The sequence below is a fragment of the Thalia democratica genome, chromosome 9, assembly GCF_965202585.1.
Source record: "Thalia democratica chromosome 9, ktThaDemo2.hap1.1, whole genome shotgun sequence".
Classification (NCBI taxonomy): domain Eukaryota; kingdom Metazoa; phylum Chordata; class Thaliacea; order Salpida; family Salpidae; genus Thalia; species Thalia democratica.
In genome coordinates, this window is record NC_139173.1 from 39,803,868 (window position 1) to 39,824,912 (window position 21,045).

Below are 21,045 nucleotides of genomic sequence, written 5' to 3' on the forward strand. Positions count from 1 at the left end.
GTAGTATAACAGATACGATCAACAAAACATTTTATTAATATTTTACCTTGCATAGGAGGAGTAGGTATGCCTACAGGGGGTGGGGGAGGTATTCCTAATAATTAATAAAACAAATGTTTATCATAAAACTACTTAGTTTACAAACTAAAAAATAGCAAATGTAAAAAATCAAACATACGAAACGTGAAAAAAAAACTAATAATTTTAAAAGAGTTAAAATGCTTATAAGGTTAAACAAAGTTTAATTGAAAAAAAATTGAAAAGAAAATATATACCTTTTTATTAATATGACCACATATTGTAAACTTAATCAACTAAAAAAAGTTGTTATTTCACAAATACTTATTTTTACATTAAAAGTAATAAGTTAATGTTACTGGTATTAATCGAAAAACACACACTAGTAAAAAAATACAAACAAGTTGCAAAAAGAACTAATAAGTTAAAATAAATTAAAATACAAAAATACTTGTACTGTTGTAAAAGTTGTTATTAGTTAAAAAAGGTAGATTTTACAAAGAAAAAAACTTTGTATATTATGTAATATTGTTAAAGTGTTACTGGATATACAGAAATAAAAAATAAAAAACGAAAACAACTAATTGTTTTTTTACAAGCAAAGTTACAAACTTTTTATTTTATTTTTATTACCTATAGGAGGCGGAGGTATACCAACTGGAAGTGATGGAATTCCTGAAGTTAAAATAATTGTGTATATAAAATATTTATAATATTCTAACTACACATGAAAGTGATGTAAGAGGGAAATTTTGAGTTTTTGAAATGTTTTAATTTTTTTATTAAAGTCGATTGTTCCCAGGTTAGCATGTATAAATGAATTTAAACTTTATTCTAATCAAGAATAAAACAAGACTAAAGTAGATATTTTATTGCTAATAAGATTTTTAAAACAACTTAAGATGATAATACACACATAATCAAAACTTTTTTAATTTTTGTATACAAAAAAAACATAATTAAAGTTTAGTTGAATACAAAAATTTAGATGGAAAATGTGTCATGCTTCAAAATATAAAAAAGGATATTTTAGAGGTGAACACTTTTTTAAGAAGACATGAAAATGCTTGTATTTGTATAAAAATCATTTTTGTAGATAACAAATAAAAAGTGTTGAACTTTTTATTAATTATATATTGTTACGACTTGTAAATATCAAGCTATAGATCAGTGAGTAAACCAAGTTTTCCTCAACAAACAATGTTGTTGCAATGTAAAAGTTCAACAAAAAAAAAAGTAAATAAAGCGTAACAAAAGGTATATATATATACATAGATTAAAACAAAATAATTAAATAAATTTTTCTACCTATAGGTGGCGGAGGAGGTATTCCTGTAGGAGGAGGTGGAATTCCTATTTATTTGAATAATAATAAATATATTACATTTGTTTAAAAAAACATTAGATGAAGCACATTAATTCGGTTTTAAAATAAAAGTTGATATAATACACCTAAACAACAAATTAAATTTTAAGTATTTTATATTAACAGCTAAACTAGTCACTACTACATATGAATTAATAATTATAACAAAAGTTAATAGAAAATATAATTAAAAGTGTAAACATTTATTAAAATGTATTTAAACGTTTACAAAAGCAACAATTGAAAGTTACATTAAAAAATTATAAAGTTATAATAACTCACACAAAATTTGTACTAACTATACTGTTGCTACAACGTAAACAACAAAATTAATAATAAAAACTAATATCTATAAAAAATGTATATCAAAAAACAAATATTAGACAACAGTTGTTTATTTATAAAATAAACAATCTAGCACATAAAAAGAAACAGAAAGTTTAATACAGATAATATTAGTAAAAACAAATAAAAAGTTTTAGATTAAGATTACTAACAGAATTTAAAGTCAAATAAAACACAACAATAAACAAAATATTAAAATATTTTGATTTACCAGCTGGTAACATAGGTGGAGATGGTATTCCTTTTGGAGGTATTCCTGGTTATTTCAAGAAACAATAAAAATATCAAATTAATTTCAAACTATAAAACACTCAGAAATGTTGTATGATTTAGATATTACAATATTAATAATGAATTATAAAAAAGTAGGTATGTAAAACTATTGTTATATGTTTAGTTAATTGTTAGGTTTAGTTCTTAATATAAGTTACATAAAACAGTTTTGAGAATCTAGACAAAACTTAAATGTTTTCCGATATATTAATTAAAATGATCAACAAGAGTCATGGGTATATTGAATTCACCCGCTTGTAGTATCAAGACAAATATTTTAACAAAAATTTTATCTATGATTAACTAATAAACTTTAAGAATAAAACAATTTATTATATGATAAATATCAATTTTAATCTTCTCAATGTTTTTTACTGAAGTTTATAACAAATATGTTTTCTACTGTTAAATAAATATTACAAACCAGCCATTGGCGGAGGGGGAGGAATGCCCGCCAGTGGGGGAGGAGGGGGAATACCCGGTATCGAGGGTGGCGGGGGAATACCGGCAGGTGGCGCTGTTGCTACGGCAGCTCCGATGGCGACACCGTTTTTCACCTGAGGGAGTTTTATTGATATGTTATACACATATTAATTTATTAATTCAAATGCACAATTAAATATAAATAATAAGAATAACTAATAGGAAGTATACTTTTTTTTTTAAACCTTGAAGACATCATTAATTATTTTTAATTTAGTCTACTTCAATAACGCTACTCAATTTAAAGTCAATGCGTACAAGTTAATATTTTAATTACTTTATCTTTGAGGTCATTATTTTCTTTCTGTTGTTCTTCCAACTTCTTTTGAATTTCTTCAATTTCCTGAATTTTTTTCTTGTATTTCGTTTCAGTTTCCTGCCTCGCTATCAGTTCAGTTTCAAACTAAAAATAATTATTAAGTTGAAACAATAAATTTATAGTTAATTTGTTACCAAATACATAGCAAACATAAACTCTCTACATCAGTGGTCGTCAAGCTGATCAAAATTGCAAAAAATATGTACGGTGCACCCCCATAGACTTAAGTAAGATCGCCATTAGTGGTTAAAAGTTTGTGAACAATTGATTTTTTATTCCTTATCGGAAATCTTTGTGCTTTTAGTTGTTTTAAATTATTTTAGTTGTTTAAAACAATAAAACTATCTTCATCAGGGTTTCCAAAAGTGGGCCACGACAGATGCTCAGGCGACCATGAGCAGTAAAGCGGCAAAAGAGGGGGCTTGAGCAGTAAAAGAGCCACCAGGGGGCCATGAGGTAATAATTTGAAATTTACACTAGATGGAGTTGCTTATAAAGAGCAAAAAAAAACGGTCTCAAGGGTTTATTATGGCAGTTTTAAGTATTCTTGGTATACGGGGACCATAGCTTTTTTAATTTCTCTAAAGGTGCCATTTGAAAATAGTTTGGTAAACCCTGATCTACATGCATATACACTATAAACTAAAAATATATAAACAAACTAAACAGTTGATCTTATGTCCATTAAATTTTTTGTTTTTTAATTTTGTATATTTTAGCATCAGAATTTTACTTTGTCTTCAGTATTTTACACAGTATTCCTTGTGTCCTACTGATTTGTCAGGCGTTCAGATCATTTGAAAAAACATTCGTGAATTTTTGGAACATATGTGTGTCATTAAGTTTTAAAGAAGTTGTAAAAATGCTCATTTGATAATGTTTTGCTATATAAAAAGTGAAGTAATAAAAAAGATTTTAAAGTAAAAAAGCCAAAAATTTTAAAAATATATCTAAAAATATCTAATTAAAACAAAAATAAGTGTGGGTAAGTCTGAATTTTATAAAACTAGCCTGAAATATTGAAAAGTTAGTTTTTTTTGAGTCAGAAAAACTATTTTAAGTGACCTTGATTGACTGTCCTAAATCAACCTAAGATTTAAAAATATTGTAAATATATCTTTAAAAGTTTAAAGCTGCCAAAGGTCTTTGAAAAAGAGTTTTCTGAATTTTACCAAGTTTTCAAAAGTACATGTTTTTGGGTCTATTTTTACTATGAAATAAATTTTAAGTTAAAAAACTGTCTTCAACAGTATAACAGCTTAGAAAAGATACTGTAAAGCTATATTAAATGTGTCTTTAATTATAAAAAAAAATAGATAACAAAAAATGTATATATATATTTTTAATAATTTTTTTGTGTTAATTTGGAATTTTGTTACTTCACATGTAAAAGTTCTTTTAAATTCCAAGTTTTTTAGTGTTTTTTTTTTCAAAATTTTAATTTAAAAAAAAATTCTAATTCCAGGTTTTTAAACCTAAAATGTCTAATTTTAAGATTTCAGGTTTTTAAGAAAATCTAAAACTTACAAATAAATTTTCTATAATTTTTAAAATAAAAAAATCTAGTTTTTGAAAAACAATTGTTTTATAGTATCAAAGTATAAAATTGGAACAACTAAATTTTATACATAAATAAACTCTAAAAATAAATGACTAAGAGATTTAAAAAAATTATAATATCTATTTTATAAGTATACTTTTTTATAGAATAGTGAAATTGGTCTAAGTTATTATGATGTTATTAAAAATTCCTTAGCTGCTTTGAGTATTCTGAGTGACCATTCTGAGTGAATGGCAACCCTAAAATATTGTAAAGACTGAGTTATCCTGAGATCTGAGTACACAAAACCCTGATAGTATTATTACCTTTTTTATTTTAAAGTTATTAGAAGTATATTTTATCAACTCATCAAATTAAAACAATTCATTACAATAAAATGGTATTCATTTACTAATTAATAGTATTGTATATTTAATTATGATAATATACTAGGATTTTATATTATAGAACAAAACTTAAATAAGAAAATTTTATAAATCTAAAAATAAATTGAGTACTTACCATATGTGAGTCCTTGAGAAAAATATTTTGGGAGATTAGCTAGGATAAGACTTTTTACTTTATAAACTTTTTTTACATAGAAATTATAAAGAAGGTACGAAAATGGTCTTTTATTAACAAAATGGTCATAAAAAGAGGATTTAAAATATGTTATCAGGGCTGTAACTAGCTTTACTAATAAACTTCATCGCTTAAAAATAATAAACCGTAGTTTTTTTTTGCATAACCAGAAAAATTCATGCACCCCAAAATACCTTCCGTGTACCCCAAAAGTTTCGTGCACCCCAAAATAAACTTCGTGTACACTAGTGTGCACCAGTGTACACTTGACGACCACTGCTCTATATAAGTATATTTAACCAGGTTAAAAAATTTTGAAGTGTTAATATTAAATATACTTTATTGTATTAACTTGTGAAAATATATAAATATGATCTATGATCACGCTATTATGTTGTTGAGTTTATTAATACGTCACTAAGTATCTATAATCTATTACGCTGAATGAGTTTGTAGTCTAAAATTTTCTATAAACTAAAATGAATATTTTATTTGACTGGCAAATTCAAAAAAGTTATACAACATTGTGTTAAAACAGAGGCCGAACAGGCAAGATTAACATGTTTCCAGAATCTTTTTATTTTAAGGAACAATTTAAGCAACTTAACAGTTACTAATTTGGTTCTGTAAAAAGTCCTGAAATATAATTTATTTTACGGGTATAACACAACCCGTTCCAAACTAGTAGAAGCGTACGACTGCACAACTAACAAATGGTCAATGATTTATTATTTTGTTGATTTATATACTTTCTATTTGCATATTTGTTTTGTGATTAAATGTTAATGACGTCACTAAAAAGGATAAGTTATTTACTTTTAATTAGTTTCTCTTCCAAAACCTTCTAACAAAAATGTCAACTTCGTGTGTATACCTTTTTTATTTTTTATATTTTATGTACGTTTACTAAAGTGAAAAAAAAATCCTTATCCAATAAAACTAGTTTCTTGCTAGTCATAACTTGCTAAGAAAGAGTAGAAAATGAGTTCAAGTCCTGGACAAGACGTTAAAAGGTATCCGTGGTGTGCGACTTTATAACCGAAAGGTTCTTTGTGCACCAGATCCTAAGACCAAATATTTTGAGAGTCTTTAAACTTTTAATTGTAAATAAAGTCTTTTTCAAGTTACTTATTTAACAAGCATATAACTCATCAGTTATAGCATTTCAATATAAGTCACTGAAAATCTAAACTTCTTGCTGGATTAGTTAGTATTCTGAAACTTCTACATAATAAGTAATCTTTATTTGACTGGTGTATCGAATGCATACTTATAAAATTAATAACTATTGTTTTAAAATAAATAATCTACACAGAATAATACTAACTTAGTTCTTATAAACCAAACAACTGTTTGAATGCGAATATTTTATTGGCTTGCCACGTTTCGCTACTCATAGAATGTGAAAATTGTACAGTGTATATTTGCGTACAAAAGCAGTTGTTCTAATTTTCAAATCAGCTCAGATTAGTTTGGAATCCTAGAATTTAACGTCTTTTGATGTCATATCAAAGAGCAGCAGTTCAAACCTGGGGTAGACTTACCCTAGGGGTAAATTTATTTGTTTTAGGGGGTAATTTTTTTATTACAAGATATGAAAGTTCATGTTTTTAGTTGTCATTATCATTTACAAGTAAGTATTCAACTGTATTTTAAGTTTAATAAATTTATTATTTATTTTAGAATTTTTCTTATTTAGAACACTTATGGTTCAAAATATCGAGATAAAATTCCTTAAAACGAATCTTCAAAAAATTTATTAGGGTAAATCTGGCAATTACGTTGAACCGCTGTCTTAGAGGTTCTGAAACATAAATATTTTACGGATATAACTCAACCCGTATCAAATTCGTTAAAATAAACGACGGACGTGATAAGTAATCGTGGTTGGTATTTAAACTTTTTAATTGCATATTTGTTTTGTGATTAGAAGTTAATGACGTCATTAAAAAAGAAAACAATGAACTCATTACACTTGATTAGTATTGCTTTATATATAAACATCAACTTTATTAGTTCACCTTTTTTACTGTATAAATTTTGCATTATATATACATATGAAAAAAAAGTCTTATTGTTAACAAAAGACAGTTCAGTATATGATAGCTTATAACGAATAAGTAAAACCATTGTCTTTTTTTTTAGTATTTTAGCTGAAAAAAACGTCTTTTTCAAATTATTTATTTAGATTATTTAAATCATCAATTTTAGTATTATTATGAATTTAATAACACTTATCTTACTTAATCTTAAACTATAATAGGTTTTAGGAATTTCCCTATACATAAATATTATTTGGATAAGTAATATCTTCAAACAGAAATCAACATTTTTTATCATTCTATTTTTACAATAAGAAATAGTATATAGAACAAACCTGTTTTTGATAATCTTCTGCCTTCTTAGCAAACTCTTCAACTTTAGATGTGTCTACTAACTGCTCTATCAATACGTCCACATCTAGTTGGAATTTTTTACGGTACCTGTAGAAAAAGTTAAACACTAAAACCTGCTACATATTCTAAAAATTAATATCAATATTGCGGATCAATTAGGCAATAGAAATATAGTTATAAAGAATAAAGATGCAGAAAAATCCAGCTGTATAAAAAAACATTAATTCTTTAATGAGTCTTGCAACTTTGTAAATTCACTTAATATTGTAAGACATCTTTCTTAAAAGATAAATTAAAGATCTACTTACGTAATTATAAAAAGATTTTGTAAATTTATCATCAAATGTACCAAATTTAAATAGTTTTAATTAATGAAACCCATCAGAACAACTAATTATTAAAATAATCAAAAACCAACCCGAAATCAGGATCCATTCCATTTCTGTGAAGAACGATTTGACTGACGCATTCTTCAATTAATTTGTAATATTGAGGTCTCGCGTATTCATCATCCCTGATAAATATATAATATTAGTTATTTATTTTATACCATATTAGTACTATTGGTTATTCGATTAATTTGTAATCTCTGATAAATAAAAAGTATTTGTTATGAGAGCTAAAGGTTTTTTAAATAGTTGAAATGTAATAGTTATATATGATAGATCTATTTAAGGCCATAAGGGGGGGGGTCCGACATTATTTTTTACAAAAATTAACTTTGGCTTTTATATGAAAGCTTTAAATACAAACTACAAGCCAGTTTTTATAGAATTAAAAAATATCATTTATTTTTTGAGATATTTTATTTTTTGAAAAGAGTTTCCGATACAAACCTATGGACCGCAAATTTTTTGAGGTCAATTTTCTCTGAAATTTAAAAATTAACTAAAAGTCTATCTCCTCCTTCATTTTTCAAGCAATCTTCTTCAAATTTTCAGGAAATGTTTCTTATATTAAAAGGAAAAAACGTTACTTTAGAATTTTAATAACGTAAAAGAATAAAAACTTTATCACAAAAATTATAAAAAAAAGTGTTTTTTTTTTTCAAAAAAATAATATTTTTACAATTTTTTTTTTAAATTCTAAAGTAACATTTTTTTTATTGTATAAAGATTAGACTGTGAAAGTTTGAAGAAGATTGCTTGAAAAATGTAGGAAGAGATAGATTTTAAATAAAATAGTCTTTTTTCGCTGTTTTAGTTTTCCCTTTCCATAGGGAACCTATTATGCGGCCCGATTTTGACTAGTCATATCTCAAAAAATAATTTGAATTTTTTAAAACGATAAAAAGCATCTTCAAGCTTAGAAAAAATTCATTAAAATAAGATCAACTTGTAAAAAACATGACTTATCCCCCCTATGGCCTTAATATTAGTTTGATCTGAACCATATATTGCCTACAATATACTTTCTATTTAATACCAACCTAATAGTGAGCAGATGTTGAAGTATTGACAGCATGAAAGGCTCGCTAGGTGTCTCTGTTACAAGGTTACGGACCAGTTCGAAACAATCGTCCATATTATCGATGTTCAGCCGAACCTCCTCCCATCTGTTTTGACGTCATAGTACTCATATTAGTTTTGTTGCCAATATTGTGATTTTAATATAAATATATATGAATGAGTGAATATTTTTAATAATTAATTGTTAAACCCTTTAAAATTTTGTTTTTCTACGTATCATGTTGATATGATGTTATTTATTTTTAATTATTTAAGATTTTTTTTCTGAACTTGTGCAAAAAAAAAGACTTATATTTTACAATCAGAAACTATTGGAATAAAGTTTAACAATAATTAAAGGTTCTAGTGATAAAGTATTTACTTATAACTTTTAACCACACTACTTTTATGTAGCTTAAAAAAAATTTTAAATATATTTATTTTCTAAGTATTTTAATAACATTAAAACAAATTTTATAATTATAAATTTTCAAGGCATCTAAAAATTCTTTATTTCTTATACAAAAGCGAGCCAATTATCTTCATATTTACAAAGCTTTTTTAACTATACAACTTGTAGATTTGACTTAGTAAGAAGTATTTGACATATTTTAATTGTCTTTGAAGAAAAAAACTTTAATCCTTAAAACAACCAAACTTATAAGTTGTTTAAACATTACATAGGTTTTCAAAAACCACAGGATCTTTATTATTTTTATGAACGTGTATTTGTATTTAAATCTTTCTTTTCATTAAATATGGAAATAATTAGCTTCACAAAATAAATCAAGTATTTATATATTATATTAGAATAATGTTTATTAAAACATAAATTTTGTTTATAAAATATAAAAACTTAATACTGTCAAGTTTATTATTGTGAGAAATAAATATGTTGTTATCGTTTAAAAATACTCACAAAAACTAAATATACTTCAGTTCTACCCATAATTTACACACCGTATTTTTGATAAAATTTAATTTATAATTCATCACATTTAAAATAGAAACTAAGAAAAGTAATGTTTAAAATTATATAAGTACTAATAAATAATATTTTAGTAAAAAACTGAAATTGCACTTGTCTATCTTAAACATTGACGATTTTAGAAATTGTTACGTTAATTAGACAAAAAGTAGTTTTATAAATTTAATTAGTTTTAAATAAGCTATTTTATTCTAAAGCTTATTTCTTGTTTCGACATTTTATTTCCTTTTAAACGAATACAATTATTTAAAAATTTTAAATTAATGTCTGCTATTGTACTTGATTAAAAACAAACTGAGTATTTTATTCAACACAAATATATTTCAACAAATTTGATTTTAACAATTTTCTTTGTATCACACTGATAAATTTATTGAAATATGTTTGCGTTGAATAAAATACCTTGTTTGTTTTTAATATTATTTTGCGTAATGAAATAAATCAAATTATAAACTTGAACTTAAAAAATCACTTACGATTTTCAGTACCTTTTAACATTATTAACTTTTTAGACTAAAAATTTTTTTAAACTTATCAAACTAAGAGGACAATAGTTCTGAATTTATTAGGAAAAATTACTGATATATTAAGTAAATCTTGTTGATACTTAGTAAGCAAAAAAAATATACATACGAAATATTACATAATTTCAAGGTTTTTAACGTGCAAAAATGTTAATATTATCTTAGAATCTGCTTACCTAATTTTTCTAAGTATGTACTACTAACCTGTTAACAGTTAGGTCTTCAAAATCTTCATCTCTGTGATCTTCAAACACTGTAACTTGTGTGTCAAGATCTTTATTTCCGATCTTCTTTAAATCCTATTGAAAAATAAATTTATTATAATAATTAATACTAGTTTGTTTGGATAAAATAATTTTATTAACATAGTAACATTAAGCAAACTATTACTAAGAGTATACTTTTGATGAGTAGAACTTCTAAGTGTTTATTTATTAGTATTAAAAACAAACTTCGAAGCAATGTATGAGTCCAGCCCTCATAATTTCATTTCTGATGTGCATTCTGAAATCGATGTCCACAGGGGTACACACCAACACATTTACCAATTGTAAACAGGCCACTTTTAATTGGATTCCTGTAAAATTGATTTTAGGTTAAAACTAAACTAATATATTTCATATAAGTTAGTAAAGCATAGGAAAAATATAAAAATGGGAAAAGTACATTAAGAAGTAAATCAAGTTTTGTTTTGCCTATAAATTGTCAACCAATGACTTTCTGTCAATATTTATCTTTTAAAAGCTAATTGAAAAGTAAGAATAAAAATTTAATAAAAGCTACTAAAAAAGTAATAGATATTAAGTTTTTTAATCGTTTAGATTTCAAAGGATTTTATTAAATTTTTTAACTGCATCAGACTCATTACTTTTTTAAAAACTTACAGCCCATTGCTTCCTATAAAGTGAACATGTACAAGCTTACGTACACCAAAAATGTATACTTAACTTCTAAAAACTTGCCTATTCTTAGAGCTTTTTTGAGGTTAGTGTGCTTTTATTAAATTTGTATTGTTTGTAGGCCATTTTATATTTTTATGTTTTTATTCCAAACTTTGTTTTTAAACCATAAAGTTCGTTTATAGTTACTACTCACATAAACACTACACATAATTATATGATTTTTTTTTAATGTGTGTTAATATTTTATATTTTATAGACTCCGTAGATCTGTTCTTAAATTTATTTGAGAGCAGTGAAACGCCGTTAGTCGGAATAAAGTTTTGACACTAAAACATCTGTGGTATATATTCCGATACGCTTAGCTTATCAAGATCTCCAGGATCTAACACTTTTTAACGTTACATCTTACTTAACTTTTAATCAAATTATTACAAAATAAAAATACATAAATTTGTTTGTAAGCTTTAGATTAAATTAAATATAATGAATTGTTATTAAATTCATTTTATAATAACTAACGAGCTTATTAAACTAAAATTTGGCATTTCTTTGTATGAACTTCGAATTTATTGATCTAGAAACTTCAAAGTTCATAAATAAACAATATACCAATCAACTCTTTTGGTTTATAATCTTTCTTATACTTTTAAAATATAAAATGAAGATTTTTTTTTCTAACAAAAGTTAACTCTTCATACTTTATTTATAAACTTTATGATTTTTACATAAATATTTATCTTAATAAACATTTTGATAATTGCACAATATTTCCTTTAATTCTTTTTTAATACTTAACATTTTAACAAAATTAAAAAACATTTGTTTCAGCATTATTCCGTAAAACCTATCTTATAAAAATTACAAAACATAAATATAAATCATGTTTTTTTTTTCAATTTTAATGTGAACTTTCGGTATATTAACCTGTCTGTGTTGTGTCGTTCGACCTCAACCCTTCAATTAGTGGGTCGAACCTCGATGGGCCGACGGGCAAAACCGCGTGCTGTTTGTGGTACTTGTCGCCGGGTGGCGCTACGGAGAGCATCAAATTTTCGTGGCAAATTGTCAACCCTTCCAACACTTTGTCGTGGCTGTTTGCATATTTAATATTAATTTTACAATTTTTGTAAAACAATTATTAACTTCTATGATAAGTATGCACATTTGAGAAAAAATATTTTTATTCCCTGGCTTCATTATATTATAAAACAGTAAAAAACTTGTTCAAAAACAGGTATTAAAATAGTTTACAAAATTTTTTAAACAGGTCAAATAAATAAAAGTTTGTATAGTTATCAATTTGCATTGTGTATTCTGTTTAGTAGATCTCATTAAGTTATTAACAAAAGAATATTTTACACAATCTAAAAGTTTAGTTCTTTGTAAAACGTTTTATTAATTCAAAAATGCAGACTTGCAGTACGTTAATTTAATACTTTACCACCCAAATGAAAATATTTCAGAAAAGTTCAGGTTTTTTATCTTACAAGGTTAAAAAAAGATTTACTGATTTTAAAAAAGTTGAAACAAATTAGAATGATGTACTGCTATAAAGAAAAAAGTTAACACAAGGTCAGGTCACTTTTTAAAAATGGCAGGAAGATAATTATTAAGTTTTCTGAAGAAATGGCAACTAAGAGTTAACGATAGAAAATAAATAGTAGTTTTGGTAAAATTTTTTGTAGAACTTTGTAGCTCATTAATATAAAATTCTATAATTTACAGACTGTTCTATTGTTAATGAAAAAATATTTGTATATAATATAAAAAGTTGTTCTTAAAGGTTACTCGTTCAAATTCTATAATACAATTTCACTCATTTATTTTATAAAACAATCAAGCAACAAAAAACTTTCAAATTTTTATCAAGTAAATATTTATCTTCATTAAAAATAATTAAATATTAGACATATACATTTCACAATTATTTAAATTTCAACACCTTGAGTTATGAAAAAATTAAATTACATATAGTTTTATTTAATTATAATAAAAAACAATACAAGTAACCCGTTTAGGTCAGGAAATATTTTACGTCTGAATATAAACAAAAAACAAAATATTAATATTTGTTAGTACAATTAACATTTACTTATTGATTATTTTTCAAATTAGTTAAAATTTTATAAAAACACCAAAACATTTTGAAATTGATTTTCTGTAACATATTTTTCATAATCATTTTATATGTAATTAAAACAAACACACAACATATTTCACAAAATTTTACCCTGAAGATATGATTGCTAATTCCGAGTTATTATTCCTGAATACAAAAATATATAAAAAAATTGTTAGTATCTAATAAGTTATTATTTATTGTAGTATAGTTAAAATTCAACAAAACATTAAAGATTCAAAAAACAGTGTAAAACAATTTAATGAACTAAAGACTTATTTAAATAACGTTTTTATTATATATTTAATAAGACATCTAGGTGCACAAACTTATAATGCTTTAAATTTGACAATTTGTTAAACTTACTTATTATTTATCAATTATTTATATTATTATATTTTTATTTATATTTATATTATTATTATATTTATATTATTTTATATCATTTATCAAAAAGTTACCTGTTTAAACCAGGAAAATATATTTTACGTCTGAATACAAACAATAAAAAAATCATTTTTTAGTATAATATAATAAACCTTATATAGTCATAAGGTAATAATGTAAAAGTAACAATAATGAGCAAAGGGTAACATATAAGCAGGATTTGAAACTTTAATTTTATTGCTTATTAAAAAATGAAGAGTTAACCATGAAATAATACACCTTCTCTAAAATTTTAAACAAATACTCACCCATCGCCAATAAGACAAACAGCAGCAACTAGTTTTAATGTATCGATCATCATTATTTTGTTGCTTGGATCAATTGCTCTACATAATGTTACAATTCCAAACTCTCTGTCAAATATGTCCCTTATTCCAAACTGTTTTCAATATTTAACACATATTTATCAAGTGTTAATTTGTTTTGTTTCAATAATAACGTTTATATACACATGCAACACATATCCTTGTCCATTAAAGATTATTTTTAACTAAAATATTTACACCGCAGTAGTTTAGTTTAAGGGATAAAATTACTTTATTTAACAGGAAATATCTTATACAGTGTACATTAAGAAAAATTTAAAACAATTGTTAATTTCTTACAAAAGCATATAAACACAAACCCGATTGTTCATGAAAGCTTTGAGACATCTTATAATTTCGTGTTTTATTTTACTGTTAATCCCGTCTCTTTTACCGAAATCATAAGAATCATTGAATATTCTCAATAATAAATCCAGTCCTTCCCGACCGAAATTCTGTACCCAGCTGAAAAAATAAAATTTAGATGTTAATTCAAATAAACTTTGAATTTTTATTTAATAATTTATGTAATTATCCATTTGTGCATCTACAAACTCAAGTTTTTAAATTTCTTTATTGACTATATAACTTAAATTATACGATGAATAACCGTTATTAACAATTTACTTTTATTTTTTAGGTTACTCTTATTATTTTCGAATGTAGTCAACTTTTGAGTATTTTTTTTCTTAGATTACTATACAAGATTTTTTTATAATAAATATTTTACAAATTATTTAATACTAACTACACACATTTTAAATAAGATTTTTTAAATTAGTTTATGCAAATTAATAACCACATCAAATAAATCTTTGATGACGCAAAAACAAAAAGTTTGATTATATCAAACAATTATACTTATAAATGACATAAATGCTTAACAAGGTATACTTTCTTCATTACCTTATCGCCGTATTAACCATTTTTTACACTTTTAAACAAAATTAAAAGTTAAGAGTACAATGCTTGATACCATCTGAAGCGTTTAATTTTGTTAAACACAAAAATAAACAAAAAACATACGTATATAAACAAAATCTCAAATACACTAAAAATTTACTTTTCATTTTGCTTTAAAGTCAAAAAAAATCTGTTCAACTCTTTTGAATATTTCCTTTTTACAAAAATTCTAAATCCATTACTAGAACAATTCAATGTATTTATAATAACTATTCTGACCAAAACTAGAAAAACAAAGCTCAACATTTTCTTTTTTTCAAATAAGCCATTTTTCTACAGTTTCACAAAATTAAGTATGATTTAGTTGCTTAGCAACAAAAACTTAAATGATTCAAAGTAAATAAATCTAATTTTAGTTATAAAAAACAAAATTTAAAAAAAACTTTATTGCTTTTCTAGTTTTAGAAGCATTTAATTATCTTTTACAGCTAAAATTTTAGAAAAAATAAACTTAAAGTCTTTATACAAACTTAATATGAGACAAAATTTTATAATTATTAAATGGTAACACTATTTTGTTTAATAGTTAACTTTTCAAATAGAAAAGTAGTGACTACTTAAATTAATCTATAACTTATTGACATTTATTTGAAAAATGTATTACTTTAATGTTTTTGAATATGCACAAAAATAATTTTTATACACCGGCTGGTGTTGACATAATATTTTTGTGTATTATTTCTAAATTCTAAGTAAAATTTAAGCAACAATTATTACCTTATTTAATTTTTTTTAATTGAATTACGAATAAAAAAAGGGCTTTGTTTTCTAACAATAAAGTCTGCATACTTTTAAACAAACATGAATAGCTACTATCTTTATTAAAACTTTTTTACTATATTATAAATTTAGGTAAATCGTATACTAGTAATAATTTTTTTCTAATTAAGTAATTACAAAAACAACTAAGTTAAATCACTTTTTGTGAACATTTTCAGCTTAATAATTTTTTCGAACATAACCTACAAAAAAATAAAGTATATTTAGACCCTAAGTAAAAGGTTTAAGTTTTTTTTTATGTACTTTGTTTTTGTATAAGTATAATGTTTTTAATTTCCATGTTTATATAGGTATAAAACAATTATCTTAGTTTGCAGTATTAATATTGCATTTCAGTTGCAAATATCAACTACAAATTGCAACTAATTATTATGAAATATTTAAACTTGAAAAACTTTGTTAATGTTAAGTAGTAATATTTAAACAAAAGTAGTTAGTTTGCAAGTTGAAACAGATAACTTGTTTAAAAAAATAAAAGCATATTTTTTAGTAAAAACCGTTTTCGGTAAATTTTTAAGACCTAATACACTCTATTTTAATACTTTAAACTATCAATATACTAATCAACACCACATCTCTAAAATAATTAACTTATAGTATCATTTTTAATTTATACTTTTGCAAAATACTAAACTTTCACAACAAAAAAACACTTTCACTAGCTAAACTGTCATACAAGTATTTTCAAAACCAATACTTTAAGCTGCTAGTATTTAAAACATAAAGCTTATATTAAGAAACAAAAAATTACCTCATTCCGAAAGTATAGGTTACATTTTTGCTGAATTTATGTTGAACAAAAACACTTATTTTAACAACAACCATTTATTACATAGTAAAAGTACAATTAAAATTATTAGTAATAGCAATAATACTGACTTCTATTTATAATGTGTAAACGTCATTTAAATTTTCTTTTGTATTTTTTATCTATTCAATAGGTAAACAATCAAATTTTACTCCTATTGATTGTACAGGGTTAAAATTAAGTGATTAAATACAAATATTTTAATTTCTATTTGTATTTTTTTGTACTCCTAATGTTAATATATAATTTATGTATAGAATCAAATTACTTACATGTTTATTGTATTAACGTTTACAATTAAAATAAACTTAAATGTGTTTCTGTTCATAATACATATTATGCATGTTCATAAAAGTTATTTTTTATTTTACTTATATTTAATAAACTAAATCATTCTTTTAAATTAGTGTGTTTAAAATTAAAATAATTAGTAATTAGCTCAATGGTTGTACAGAATATTAGGTGTGTTCTAATTACTTTTGCCATAACATAAATTAAAAGTTTGTTTAAAAAGAAGTAATATTAAAAAAGTTCAAGAAAAGTATGTTTCAAAAAATAAAAAGTTGTGTATATTTTTTACCAAATGTGAATATGTTAGCTGCAAATTATAATTTTTATGCAATAACAATCATTACTCACATGTTTATAAGCCAAATACGTATTTTTTTAATGATAATGTTAAAATCAAGGTTATACTTACAATGCATTGAATTATTAAAAAAAAACTTTTGTTAGGTTTGCTTAATAAACCATAAAACTTTCTTAATTAATGGTAAATTCTACACATTTTCATACATCCATGTTTACAACATTTTAAAAGCTAAAATAAAAAGTGTATAATTTAAATGTATATTTAGTAATAATATTAACTAAACATTTTTTAACTTTAGCGTTCACCAATTAAGTTTGTATTTAAAAACTTTCTTATGGTTTAAAACAAGTTATATTTTTAATAAAAATATTATAACTAAAACTTGAAAGTTATTTTTATTTCAATGTACAAGAAGCTACTAAAGGTAAGAAATGATTACTGTGACACATTTAAATTAAATAAAAATAAATAATAAAAAACTGGTAAAAATACTAACTGATGATAAATTAACTGATAATAAATCAAAAACATCAAAACTTAAAAAGTATACGTATTTACAATAAGCTCATCAATTTAAAATACATATACTACTTACTGCATTCTTTTAGATTAAAAAAATAGAAACTTTCATATATAATAACATATAGTTAAACTTGTTATTCACCAAACTTGTTAATAATCTTAAAAGATTAATACAAAAATTAATGAACTATAAGTCAGTGAAACTTTGATACAAGAATATTAATTGTATATGCAACATTCAACTGTATCTGACCTCAATGGATTTGAAGTGAGTGAAACTTTCAAAGATGACAGCAGGTGTAACAGATCTCTCAAATATTCACCCCTGTTAGCCTCTTCTCTTCTCAGTAGATGCTGAAGTTCCAGTATGAACTGCTGTGGTGTCCTCGCTTCTGTGTTCTGTATGTTTTGTTGCTACTAATGTTATGTTGATAAAAACAGTTTAAAGTGTTTATAAAAATATATATAAAATAGCCGGTTTTGTTAAATTAATGTATAAATTTATATAGAAGTTTGTTCTTTATGTTGCAATTAGTGGGTAGTTGTCAAATATGCACGAAGGGACACTTTTGCACGGCGTCAATTTTGTATGAAGGGTCTATTTTGCACGGGGTGAAAAAATGTTTGATTTTTTATTTATCAACTTTTTTTTTTACTATAACTGTTACTCTTAACCCTTACACTCAGTCGGTAAGTCTTTTTTAATTATTTCATTTATATTAATTTTTTATATCAATACTTTTGTTAATTTTTATTTTAATTTTACAATCACTGTTACCCCTAACCCTTACCCTCGGTCGGTAACTTTTTTTTATCTAGTTTTTCTGTTAATAATTTTAATTTATTTTATTTTACTATCACTGTTACCCCTAACCCTTACCCTCGGTCGAAAACTTTTTTTTTTTTGTTTTTTATTAAAATATCCTTTTTTCTTGTTTTTTTTAACTTTTTTTTACTCTATACATAAATGACCGTTTGTGCAAATGTGTCTTCGTGCAAAAGTGTCGTCCCTTCGTGCTAAAATGTATTTAAGCATATTTCACCCGTTCCAATAAATAGTATAGTTAAAAATATTTATTACTGTTTCATTACTAAATATATTGTTTTTCAACATAAAATATTAGCATATTTGTTAAGATTTAATATAAACTAATAAAATTTTGTCGTTATTAGTTAAAAGATATTCTAAGAATAAACAAAAATATAGTTATATTTAAAAGCTAAATGGTTCGATATTAGTTTATTTAAATAATATTTAGCTTCAGTTTTATCTTATTATCGCATGTAGAATGTGTTAATAATAAATTTCAAGCATAATTTTGATACTTATTATATTAGTTATGTAACATCAACCTAAAATTCAATGAGGTTTGTTCTTATTTGAAAAAATCCTTTTAACTATTTTTAATTATTTACATATTAAAAGCTAATTAATGTATTTTATCTTATTAATAATATAGCGGCAAAAAAAAAAATCAATTTAATGTAATTACAAAAAGATTTTTTTATCTCACATTCCAAGCTTACCAGTTTATAACTACTTTTTGAAGATTTCAGTTTATAAATTGTCAACTTTAACGTTTTAAAAAATGTCTCTGGCTCGTTACTTATTATTTTTTTCTTTTCTTGATTCATAAACTGGGACTGAATACAAAAAATACAAAAATGTTTGATTAATAAATTTACTTATAACCAAGTACTAGTAAGACTGTATTAAGCGTTATTTCAATAATGAAAAATACAAAAATATTTATAGAAAACTTTTATCTTTACAACATAAATTCTTTTTCAAACCCTAATTTTGTGGTTTTTGGAAGTATAAAGGTATAACACTTTCAAACCCATTCTAATATACTTAATATTTTCCATATTTATAATTTTGAACTCAATTCATTAGTATAACTATTGTATAATTTGGTATAAACTCGTTTAGTATACATAAGTATAACGTCAATAGAAAGTTTATGTTGTTTTAAACAAAAAATTATACATTAAAATCTTATGAACTTATACTAATTTGGTAAACAAAAAAGGTTATAACAAATTAATATTGAAAAACATTATTTTTATAGTAATAAGTATCTCAATTAATAATAACTAAAACATTTTGTAATGAATAAAAACATTTAATAATTATAGCTCTTATAAAGTTGTTCAAGTTTAAACAAGAGCTCTTGGTCTTATTTTATCATTAAAAATTTATACATTTTTGGTTCTATAAGTAAAATTTAAACGCCAGAATTAATAGATGAAAATAACTTAAATCATGTTAAATAGATAAACTCATTATGTTTTTAAAATTATAGTTTAATATAAGATATAATAATTATGTTAAAACAAACTGAAATTTTCTTAGCCATAAATATTATTTTGTTTATTCACAATATAAAATGCCAATATGTGAAAAATTTTACGCTGAACTTATGTAAAATATTCAAAACAAATTTAATAGTTTTATACAAATTAAAAAAAAGATTTATGTTATGTAAAATGTTAAGTCCGCTGGGAAGACTTCGGTTTTTCTACTTTGAATAATTATGTATAAAATCGAAATAATAACTTTTATCTTACATAAGAATTTTCTTTATTGATTTTAGAAACCAATTTTTCTTCGCTTTTAAATGAGTGATTAATATTTACAAAAAAAAATTTAAAAGGATTAATTATAGACATTAGTTGAGAAAGTATTTGTACATTAAAAATATAAATGTTTTGCTGTTTTATATTAAATAGTAATTTTTGTCTCAGTATTTTTTTAGTAAAAACTTGTTACACAACTACATATATAATACTTATTAAATAATACCACTATTTATATACAAATGTACTATTTGTAAGTTACATTAAAAAATACATAATTTAATATTATTCAAACAAATACAACTACTTGTATATATTAAATTAAAATACAAGATTCGACAACTAAATTAAATATTTAATTTATTTAACTTGTTTATACTATGAAATATATAAACAAAACTAATTGCTAGTTTTTCTAGGATATTATTGAATAAACACACAATTTAGTAAGAAGTATTAAAATAAAGCATGTTGTATTGAAATTGACACGTTTAAACAATTATGTGTAAGAAAATTGCATGATACAATTAGTAATTTGATACTAGATGGTCAACTCACATTTTACTTGTAAAATATTTAACTTTTTTTTGTTGATTGTATACTAATTTTTAAATTTTAAAACTTTGTATATTATTTTTAACTGTTTTTGTGTAAGTCTAAATTTATTATCAAAGTTATTTATTATGAACCATAAGTGATGCAAATAATTTATTTTAATAAAATTAAGTGTTGATTTTTCTTTGAT

General features: G+C 23.6%; 1 protein-coding gene across 2 annotated transcripts in view; it reads right to left on the reverse strand.

Annotated features, from left to right (window-relative positions):
* LOC145844659 (protein diaphanous homolog 2-like) overlaps positions 1–21,045 on the reverse strand; it is a 44,133-nt gene that overhangs the window by 17,776 nt on the left and 5,312 nt on the right. For both annotated transcript variants that reach the window (XM_082952062.1, XM_082952063.1), the window contains exons 4-14: positions 17,974–18,119; positions 14,376–14,520; positions 13,999–14,129; positions 12,109–12,275; positions 10,735–10,859; positions 10,487–10,581; positions 8,752–8,877; positions 7,741–7,836; positions 7,304–7,409; positions 2,763–2,888; positions 2,427–2,559 (exon numbers count right to left, since the gene is read on the reverse strand). In XM_082952062.1, coding sequence (XP_082808188.1) covers positions 2,427–2,559; positions 2,763–2,888; positions 7,304–7,409; positions 7,741–7,836; positions 8,752–8,877; positions 10,487–10,581; positions 10,735–10,859; positions 12,109–12,275; positions 13,999–14,129; positions 14,376–14,520; positions 17,974–18,119 — 1,396 coding nt within the window. The remainder of the gene's footprint in view (positions 1–2,426; positions 2,560–2,762; positions 2,889–7,303; positions 7,410–7,740; positions 7,837–8,751; positions 8,878–10,486; positions 10,582–10,734; positions 10,860–12,108; positions 12,276–13,998; positions 14,130–14,375; positions 14,521–17,973; positions 18,120–21,045) is intronic.